The following is an 11,024-nucleotide window of genomic DNA, read 5'->3' on the forward strand; positions in this document are numbered from 1 at the left end:
TAAAGAAGCTTGAAAATTTTATTTATCTACCATTTATATATTGAAAGCAGAGCATTTTTATGACAAATGTTTCAAGAAGGAATTTCTCTTTCCAGTTTCACCACTGTGGCTACTAGTCCTTCCCTTATCTTATCATTACAGTGCAGATATGTTGTGATTGAAATAATTTATATGTACAAATTACATCACAGAAAAGTAATTTCATTGCTAAATGTAAGCAGGTTAGGGTACTTCATCCAAAATAAGAAAAGGAGAGAATTCTGCACTTCCACATTTTAAAGCTGGTATTTTAACAACTCTTTGACCATGGTTTATTCCATTTACAATCTTTGGTCACACAATATTAAAAGAAAAGTTATTTATTGGCATGCAAAGCAATATGGCTTCAGGATACATCTCTTAAATTTACAGAACTTAAAATTTCAAATATTCCATGTGGCTGGCAGGTGATGTGAAGTGATCTTGAACAGTGACATACTTACTTCCTAGAAATTAAAAAAAAAAAAAAAAGGTAGTCATTTAACAATAGCTATGACACTTAGATGACACTTAGTAGTTAACTTATCCAGGAAATATTTCAGTGATTTACTTTGATAAAATTTGTTCATCAATCTTTTCATCTTATAAATCCCTTAGTCTTTTCAACTCTTTAAACATTTGCAGAGACGACTTATCCTAAAGTTCCCCTATGATGAAATATAAAGTTTATGAAAAATTATAAAAAGCAATTATAACCTATGAAAATAAGTGGTTAAGTTTTGGTGTTTAAACTTTTACTACTATGCTTATTACAGTAAGGACATAATACCATGTATACTGGTGTTTTCCTATGTGCTAAAATGTCACCATAAATAGCAATTTTTAATGTGACATTAATATGCAAATGCCTTAACATCTGCATGTTTCATTCATATCTGTGTTCCTAATGCCTTATCCCTTATTGACACTCAGGAAATGTTTTTTGCAATAGAGGGGTAAATGAATAAATCTTACTGATGAAAAGTGAATATAATAATGTTTTCTTAAAGGATTCATAATTTTGATTATATACCAAGAGACTAAATAAAGACCCTCTCCCCCACACCGGGAACCACCTGTAGCCATAACTATGATAATAGTTATGAAAGTTTTGATGGTTTTCAGAATTAACTAAAATGGTGTCACCTCTCAGTAATTTTGGTCTGAAGCAGCCAGTTGATAAAGTCCCTGGTGGCAAGATTGTCAAGAACTGTGTTCATCTCATCGGAGAAAGAGCCGTCGGCGTGTCGGCGGCGTAGTTCTTCAACAATGGTGACTTCTTCTGGGAAACTGAAGGAATAAGGACAAAATGAGTGGTTAAAGGTTTTAAGTAAGTGCTTATTGACTGCTTATCCCTGGTAGCATGTGTGAGGGTCACTGAGAAAACAGTAAGTTTCTATTTCCCCGGGAGGGGCCTGCTATGAAAAGCCTCACAGAAACCTGCATGTGGGCAAGGGAATGATTTAGGTAGGAAAGAGGAGAGTTGGGAACTGAAACCAGACCTAAGGAGTAGCTTCATGCCCTTCTCAATATTCCAGGCTGCTTTGAATATTTTAGTGTATTGGCAGCACAGATGTTATTACTGAGACTAATTCGTCTATAAATCAGAAAAATGTATGATGTCTCGTAAAACTCGTGATTGTCTGAACAGCCTGGCAAAGTACAGGGTTAACCGATTAAAGTTTAGTCCATATAACATTTCCTCTTTGAATGGTTTGCTCTAGCGGGAATTTTTGCAGTACGTTAAAACACTACAAAATATCCTCAAGTGTAAGTGACTATTTTACCAATTAGTTTCATCGGTTTGATCATGTTTTAAGTCAGTAACAATACTAGTTTCCTTTTGCCTTAAGCTCTCTTTAAGGCTCAGTGAACTTGTTTTAAATCTCACTTAAGAAAAAAAAAGAGTTGAACATGAATTTCCTGCCTCTCATATTTCAAATGTCAATCAAAATGATCAGGAGAAAATGAGATGGTTCAGGAATCTGTTTGGTTGTGGTAAGTTCCAAGAAAGTCCCAAAAGGCTCTAGCTTCATTTTCAACTTTGACAATTTGGTGATTGTCTATATGACAGCCTTATTAAAAAAATGGGCATATCGTTAAATCTATGACTGTTCCCACGTATCTGTGCTTTGAGGGTCATTTCATTACACATCTTAAATTGTCTTCCTTTTAGTCTTCATCACATTTTTACCTGAATCCTGACACACACACACATATATGTGATCCCACGTGTAAATATTTACAGTCGGACTTTCTGTTTTCAGCATTGTGTCTCCTTTTTCCTTAAACCTAGTTTTCCCAAGACAGTTCTCGTTTAAGCCGGTTGTCTTCATACAGTTATCAAAAAAGCATTCTACTTGTTATCAAGAGTGTTCTGGATTGACAAATGAATGCCCTAATTACAATGCCACTCTAATAGAGAATAATAATTAATTACAAATATTATTAATCCTTGCTATCAAAAGTAAAATAGACTAGACTTTTGTAGACTGTCTCCCACCAATATGAGTTATTTCCTCACTTTGTGAGACTATACTAATTGCTTCTGTAATCCAGATCCATATATAGATAACTGTAGTCTAAGTTTTCAGCATCATGCAAAAAAAAAAATGTTAAATAAGAATGTACAGACTTACTCTCGCCTTCCCCGGCCTTTCACCAGCCAAGCAATGAATTCCTTGGCAGCTTGGCCTTCCAAATAAGAACTTACATCACTGGTAAAGGTCCCTTCAGCATGTCTCTCAAATTCATCATGACGTTTGGCAATGTTATTCCTGAACGAAATGTGAAAGTTAAGTTGAAGATCTGTCTCTTTAGCAATATGGTTCTCACCTTTAAACAGTGCAGCCTGGGGTTCAGGATCCTATGTAGAAGGGGCTGAGGGAGATTTGGGAGATGAGGGTAGCTGGGGGATCATCCTGAAGCTACATCAATTACCTGGAGTGAAGGATGATGGGACAGGGCTAGTAACAATGAAAGTGGGCTAAAGCCCCTCCACTCTATCCGCTTACTCATTTTCGGCTCCCCTGCTTGTCTGTGCCATTGATTATTAAAGCTGCATTCACTTCAGTCTCAATATAAGTGGGTTCTGCACCGTGCTGTGCTACTTGCAGGTAAGGCGGCTGTTTGTTGTTAGTCCACATGGGGTCAGAGTTAATGCAATGCTTCTAGGGAAAGCCAAGGGCCATCTCAAAATCCAGCAAAAGGACCACAGGATAATGGCCTAAAGGAAACGTGTGATGGGCCAGCAACGAGGAAAGAGAAGAGGGCTCCATTTCACCCTCAAGCATGTGCAGAGTGCTCTGTGTAGGTGGGTGACGAGCCACCCTCAGTTTCCCTGATGTGTGTTACCCCAGAAGGTTTATCTGAAACCCACAACAGAAACTGCCTAAGAAAATAATTGTCTCACATTAGTTTACCAAGTTGTGGCATTCTTTTTCTAGAAATGAGGACAGCTGTTTCCATTTTTTTTTTCAAATTTCTGATTTTCCACATTTTACCAAAGGCCTCATCTCTAGTCCTTGGCAGGAACTTTTCCCAGTGTCTCTTCTGGCCATGACCATCATTTCTGTAGCTGTAACTTTCACTTAAGAACTTTTGGTCAATCGCTCTGTCTCTCCTGTTTCTCCTGTTGGCTTGTGTCTACTCTCTTGCTCTCCCTTCCTCTCTCCCTTCTCTTTTCTTTCTTTTTTTTAAATGTTTATTTCTTTTTATTTTTAAGAGAGAGAGAGCATGAGCAAGGAAGGGGCACAGAGAGAGGGAGAGAGAGAATCCCAAGCAGGCTCCGTGCTGTCAGCAAAGAGCCCAGTGTGGGGCTGGATCTCATGAACAATGAGATCATGACCCGAGCTGGATGCTTAAGCGACTGAGCCACCCAGGCACACCTCTATTCTATCCAGACAAATCTATGCCCTTTCCTGATTTTTAGATTCCTTTAGCTACTTTGTATGCATAACTCCCTTCCCCTTGTGGGCCATCCTCCAAAGAAATTGTGAAATTCCACCATCTCTGTGAAACCCTTGCAGATGATTTCCTCCAGTAGCCTAGATGTAGCAAAAAACCCAACACTGTCAAAGAAAATCCAACATTAAAATGTATGCCTTACGATAGGCTTGTGTTCTTATTTGCCTTCTTCTCTCTTTATGCTGTGCAGCTAGGCTGTAATTTTAAATGTGTATCTTGGATTGTATTCTACAAGAAAAAGACTGCATCTGTTTCCATTCCTTACCATGATTAACTTGGCTAGAGGATACTTTGAATGTGATCACAATCATGAGTTTGAACCCTACAAGGGAATGGTGAATTCTCTGTATCTTTTGGTCAGAAATTAGATTCCTAATCTTGCAGGTTCACAAAAGTCAACTTCTGATTTTAAAGGAAAATGGCCCAAGAGGGTAAATATCGCTAAGACCACGGGTGGGAATATAAAGTCTAAGTCCCATTGGAGGGTAGATAAGGGGACTGAAGGGGTGAGAAGGTGGGACGTTCAAGGAATAATACAAAAGACAGTATCACCAACCTTGAAAATCACCGAAATTGGAAGAGCCTATGTGCACTAACTGATGAACATGATAAAAAAAAAAAAAACAGTCAGGAGAAATTTTAGACATATTTATGTAATATATTTGTGTGCAAATTTTGGACTAGGTTCAGACTCTTACTTGTTCCTCTTGGTGTTCATCAACCACTGCACGAAATCCTGCGCACGCCTGGAATCCAGATACTTGCTATAGTCACTGGTGAATGTGCCTTGAGAATGGCGTTTGTCCTCAATCATCTGATCCGGATCATTGAGCGGGTCTGTCTGAGGAGCTGGGAATGATCTGTAAAGAACAGTGATGGGTACAACTAAATCTCTCCCCAAGAGTAGAATCACTTCAATAGTACCTCTCTACAAAATACTGCACCGTATGACACTGGAAGGCAGGTGCCTTGAGTATTTCAGTGGGTAGTTCGGAGACACCTTGGCTTGCCATGGGAATTCCATAGTTGTATTGGAATTGAATACACTCTGATTCTGAATTCTAGTAATAGATTTTTTCACCTGGCTTCTTTTTTTCTGAAATGGGATTAAATAAATCTTTTTTCACTTAATTCATCTACTCATGATTGTGCTAATAATGACAGAAGAGATCAATGACTTGAATATTTTAAAAGAGTAAAAAATTCCACATCATTTGCTGGGCAGCAGATTTATGTTCCTAATTTTGTTTTGCATATATTCATATAAAAAAGTTTAGTTACCTGGGTATATGATAGCTAATGCTGGAAGAAAGACAAACATTCAAAGAAAGACAAAAGAGGTGTATAGGTGGCTTGGTTGATGAAGCATCAAACTCTTGATTTCAACTCAGGTCATGATCTCATGGTTCATGGGTTTGAACCCCACATAGGGCTCTGTACTGACAGGGTAGAACCTGCTTGAGATGCTCTCTCTGTCCCTCCCCCTCTCATTCTCTCTCTCTCTCTCTCTCTCTCTCTCTCTCTCAAATAGATTAAAAACATTAAAAAAAAAAAAGAAAGACAAGAAAAAGTGCACTTGATAATTTGAAACTGTATAGTGGATAGTACGCATGCTAGAAATCAACAGTTCATTGGCATGGTAAATATGGGGAAATATTCAATGTGATTAATACTCAGAAATAGAAATGAGATACTATTTTTACCTGTCAAATTAGTGAAGATTAAATACTGGGGAGGATAGTGTGAGAGAAGTATTTCTATACTGCTGATGGGAATGTGTATGTGTGTGACTTTTCTGGAAAGCAAGTTGGCAAGATAATATAAAAAAATTAGACTCATTCAAAACCCTTTGACATAGTAATTCTACTACTAGAAATCTATCCTCAGAAAATAGTAAGAAATCTAGGGGGAAAATGTTATTTGCAGTATTCTTTGTGGGAAAATTTGAAGAATTCTTAAGTGTTCAATAAAGGAGGAATAGCTAAATAAATATTGTACATTTATGAGATGGAATAGAATGCAAGCATTAAAGGTCCTACATATAATAGGTATTTTTAATGGTATAAGAAAAAACTAGCAACATAATGCTAAGAGAAAAAAAAAAACATCGTATCTGGAATACGTTTATACACCATACACATAAGATACAGGAAAGTAATATACCAAATTTCAAAATTATTAACAGTTTTCTCTGAACAATGAAGTTTGAGCACTGAAAACAAAATTGCATGTTTTTAAAATAGTTTCTATCATGAACACATATGACTTTTATAGCTAACAACTAGCCATTATTTTTAAAAAGGACACAAAGTTGGTATGAATCGTTAAAATAATCTATTCTACAGTATGTAATGAATGTACAGATAGGATCAACTGAAGATTCAAAAGAGCTATAATTTACTGTGTAATAAATTTTCAACATTGCCCACCCCTTTGGGTATGAAACAGCACATACTCTGATCTACACTGCGGAAAAGCCTGTATCACAATGATACCTTGAACATTTGGAAAATGTGCAGAGTATTTTACTGAGACCTATTCACGAACCATAGTTTTAACAGGCTGTATTCTAACCATAATATCATGTTAGTTAAAGTCTAGAGATTTAATACCTGGATTTTTCCTCTGTGTCTTGAAGGGAACGTTGCCAGCTGCCTTGTACCAGCATTACAAACAATCCGGCCACAAAGTAAATGCTTTTCATTTTTGCTGCCTGTGGGAACACAGAGTCAGGGAGGGGGGTGTGCGGGTGGGGGGAGACAGGCAACCACATTTAAACCTGTCCAATTAGATTAGTTCAATTTTGACTAAGTAAATATTACAAATAGAAAGTATAAGCTAGTCATCAACTTTACTCTGATTATATTTCCTGCTTCATTTCAGATAGTAGATGATATTTTTCCCCAGATTTTGGGGGTGACAAAAAAGGATACAAAAGATATGTTCCACCCAATTAAAAAAAAAAGCAATGTACCACCAACTAAGCTCTTTCATTAGTGTAGGACACTTGTGTTAATGATCAGAAGGCTCATTTCCAGACTTGAAATTAAAAATGTCCATGATAAACATTTAAAATATCTACTGTAGATGATATGCTACATATGGTTAGCCTGAATGGCACTTTATCCATAATGCCACCCCCTTCACTATCAGTCTGGCTTTCAATTAATAGTCCTTCACTTCCAAGCATTTACATTATACTGCATTTCAACCATCTTAAAGCAGCCTCAGGCTACAACTTGGCATACCAGCTGTCGGTTCAGATGTATTATTCATTTATATTTTAAATAGTGTAACTTGGTCTAGACTTTGTAATTATAAAGCGGCCAACAGATTTGAGGTATTTTAGGGTGCTTTGACCTGTTCTAAATTAAAGGGAAAAATCATTTTAAAGACAAGCAATTTGCAACAAAAACTAATGCTTCTGGCAACTTGAACAATCACAACCAAGAAACTAAGAGATCACTGTCATAAAGAAAATTAACGCTTGCTTCTGAAGTCTTGGAAGTCCCCAGGTTGTTTTATAATTGGACTTAGTCCAGGATACGTCATTCACCGCTACTGACACCCTAGACTTGGTTGTGGGATACACCTGGTTGCTTGTCTTCGTATCTCAAGCAGATGCCCTGTGAAGCCATTGGATGCCAAGGACCTGATGATGCAGTGTGGACGGGATGGGGATCAATATGAATGTGAGCAGCATGACCCCACAGGGCACGCTTCTCTGTTTACCGAATGGAACCTTTGAGTCCAGTATTGGTCATGGACTTCTCTCTGCTACCTTTAAGACCGACCGTGTTTACTTTGAGAAGTGGGGATTTCAATCCATGTTTGATTATGCTTATCCGTAAATGATTTGAATGAGTACTTTTGGCAAATGGCATTCGGTTTGAAATAAGGATTTTATAAATATTAACATTTTAAACTATCAATCTTTTCTTGAACATCCTAGCCATATTTACTATCTGTCTTTGGCATTAAAACACACAGACTGTAGTACCTGCAGTGGTATTTTTTTTTCTTTGAAATACTGTCTTTTTAGATTAAGTGGTCAATTAGACAAAGTAACACATTAGGAATTACAGGTTCATCCTTCTTCATTCATCAGTATTAAGTTCCTCATCTGGCATTTCGCTCTGGGTCAGTTCATCTACTTGGCAAACTTAGGAAACTTTGTCACCTACGCAAGTTGTGTCTTCTGATTATAATTCTCAATTGTAAATTCATGCTTTGGGGAATTTTTTAAAAAAAATTATGGTGGCAAGCATTTCTTTTTAGGATTGCCCCACTGTTAAAAGTCAATGTAGTCCTAGGGACGCCAGGGTGGCTCAGGTGGTTAAGTGTCTGACTCTTGATCTCAGCTCGTGTCATGATTTCAGGGTTCATGAGTTTCAGCCCTGCATTTAGGCTCTGTGCTGACAGTGAGGAACCTGCTGGGGAATTCTCTCTCTCTCTCTCTCTCCCTCTCTCTGCCCCTCTCCTGCTCATGCGTGCTCTCTCTCTCTCAAGATAAAGAAATAAACATTAAAAAATATTTTTAAAAAGTCGGTTTAGTCCTAAATAATTCCTTCTACGCAAAGATCCAAAAAATTTTACGATATTTTCTAGTATGTTTTACAGAGGCAGATTTAGAACAGGTGGGATTTTGCCACTGTGGGAACTGAAAGAGAAGCAATTGTAGGGAAGTGAGTATCTTCAGTCCTCTACAGTCAACAAAATGAGTTCTACTGAAAAAGGAACTGATTTTTAAGATGTCAGTTATTCATTTAGTGGAAGCCTATGGAATTGTGAACATTTGAAGAATCAGATTAATTGTTTGAATACTACTACTGAGAAAGCAAATATTTACGTTATTTTAGCTCCACCTCCTGCTCAATAAGAGAAGAATTTTAATTACCCCCCTTTAGGCAGTCTAAGGAGAGAATCTGCAGTTTTTTTTAAAGAACCACATATTGCCATTCAAATTTAAAGGAAAATATGGTAACGATAGTATTCTCTGTGTAGGAAGCCTTTTAGAAAGATTAACCTTAGACCTAGATAAGGTGACATATCATATCCCTAAACATATTGCTGTTGTAGGCCAAATAAGTCCTTTTCAAACCGGTTGGCTCATTTCCTCTGCTAAGTCCTTCGTGCACATGGCAAAAACACACCCCTTGATCATTTTCTCCTTTGAGGATCTTTGTAAAATTGTTCTTTGTCCTTAAGAAGTTAAATGGGTACTTTAGAACATCTTGCTTTTTTCTGAAGAGACTTACTAAATTTCCTTTCAGGATGTGGACATTTTAGATATATTATTTATTATTATTGGTCTTCAATCCCTGGGAGGTAATTATTCATCAGTGGTTTTATTCAGTTCCATCCAAAGACTTCTTAATAACTGACTATATTTTTTTCTGCACCAAATATGCTATGTCTCATTTACAGTGAACTGATTTCACGGACATTGATTTTTTGATAGACTTATCAGAAATTTGAATATTTGAAGGATGATGTTGACTCTGTTCTTTTGGAAAGCCATAAGTTTTCATTGGTAAGGAGCAATTGCTGCTATAGCTTCTCTAATGGACACATTTCTGCTGAATTTAAAAGGCGCCTTCTGTTCAAAGTAGTATATACATTTATCAAACCCTAGCAAAATATTTATTTTTCAAAATGTTAACCATTTACTTTTAAAATGCAGTCCTCATAACTGTTAAATCTTACAAGGGCATTGATTTGAATCTTTGTTTTTCTTTCTATTTTATTTCTTTAAATTGAATTATTCATCCAATGCGCTTTTCAGCTTGATTATGTTGAAATAAATATATGTAAATGCGTTTTATATCACTTTTTCATCTCGATTCCGCCCCCTGTATTATGATTAATAAAGTATAAGATGAAAGAACAGCACTTAATTCATAATACTTTGCCCCATAAAAATACTTAACTGTACCCCAAACAAGATTTACAATCTTGCAATCACTCCCGATTCGTCTTACCTTCTGACACTTGACTGGAACAGAGCAGGTGGAGAGAGAGCGAGCCCTCTTTTCGGAACTTTGGATGTGTGTGTCCTGAGCCCTGTACTTCTGCAGCACAGTGCACTGTATTTATATACTCTCAGCGTTGTTTAGACTCACAGATATTACGCTGACAGTATAAATTTCTCATCTGTAAATAATGAGTTTTTGTTACAAACGATTTCACTCGCCTACTCACTTTGCTCATCTGCATTCTAAGCTTATATTGGGTGGGACCTCGGAGACCAGGAAACTTTTTATTTACTCTCTTGCTTTTTTTGTGTGTGTGTTTTTGGGAATGGAAAGGGCAGTTTGGAAATTCACCCTTCACCCTCAGTCAGGCATGAAAATCACTTAAGTACTCTAAAGTGAATTTTGATGCCGAAGACAAAAAACCCGTGAAATTACATAGACTATGGCTAACCTCACTTTGAGCAGGGCCTCATTTGGGGGTCTTACAAGTCCTCCCGTTTGTTGTTTCATTATGATGCATTCATCTGAATGCAATAATCAGTTCATTCTATCATCTACCCAAGTAATAAATCATTTGCTCAACACATACTTAATCAGAATTTTCTCATCCCCACCCTACGAAATTTATTTGTACTATTTTCTAGAGGAATTTGTTAAAAATATCGATTAAGACCTAATGTGTCCTGTTGTGGAAAATTGGATTCAGGCAGAAAGGATACAGCAAAATGAGGATTAAACATCCAAGATAGGTAATGATAATAAGACAGGAACTAGTATTTCTTTTTTCTTCTAATGGATATATAAAGACTCACTGTTGATGAGAGACCCGGACACTAATTCACAAAAGAGAAAATGTGAAGAAAACTGTTGAGATGAGATGCATATTGTCACATTTCCTGAGCTTTGTGACCCACTACTTAGGACTTTAAAGATATACAGGATTTAGCAGACACGAGTCTGGTCACTTTAGAGAAAGAGAGTTATGTGAAGTGACCTGGACAGGTGACATGAGAACAGTGTCAGTGTAATTAGATTTTAGTCTGGCTGCTATCAACAAGCTGTGTG

At 37.0% G+C, this 11,024-nt stretch overlaps 1 protein-coding gene across 2 annotated transcripts; it reads right to left on the reverse strand.

Annotated features, from left to right (window-relative positions):
* On the reverse strand, window positions 1-10,050 carry GCG (glucagon). 2 transcript variants are annotated; one of them, XM_040475196.1, is made up of 6 exons: window positions 9,966-10,050; window positions 6,597-6,697; window positions 4,683-4,844; window positions 2,658-2,795; window positions 1,165-1,308; window positions 1-485 (listed from the first exon to the last, which is right to left on the reverse strand). In XM_040475196.1, exons 2-6 carry the CDS (start codon window positions 6,686-6,688, stop codon window positions 479-481), a joined length of 543 nt encoding a protein of 180 aa, XP_040331130.1. In that variant the 5' UTR covers window positions 6,689-6,697; window positions 9,966-10,050; the 3' UTR covers window positions 1-478. The 2 variants fall into 2 exon arrangements, with proteins under 2 accessions (XP_040331130.1, XP_040331131.1); XM_040475197.1 differs by lacking the exon at window positions 1-485 and having other exon boundaries at window positions 1,161-1,308.
* Window positions 10,051-11,024: the final 974 nt, after the last annotated feature.

Source organism: Herpailurus yagouaroundi, unplaced genomic scaffold (assembly GCF_014898765.1).
Source record: "Herpailurus yagouaroundi ecotype Mexico unplaced genomic scaffold, PumYag 140, whole genome shotgun sequence".
Classification (NCBI taxonomy): Eukaryota; Metazoa; Chordata; class Mammalia; order Carnivora; family Felidae; genus Herpailurus; species Herpailurus yagouaroundi.

Bases quoted from the DNA above. Each gene is read 5' to 3' on its own strand.
- GCG (XM_040475196.1), bottom strand. From the start codon at position 6,688: ATGAAAAGCATTTACTTTGTGGCCGGATTGTTTGTAATGCTGGTACAA. The intron at 4,845-6,596 runs GTATTAAATCTC...TGTTCTTTACAG, and splicing joins GACACAGAGGAAAAATCCAG to ATCATTCCCAGCTCCTCAGA. The intron at 1,309-2,657 runs GTAAGTCTGTAC...TTATTCCTTCAG, and splicing joins AAAGGCCGGGGAAGGCGAGA to TTTCCCAGAAGAAGTCACCA.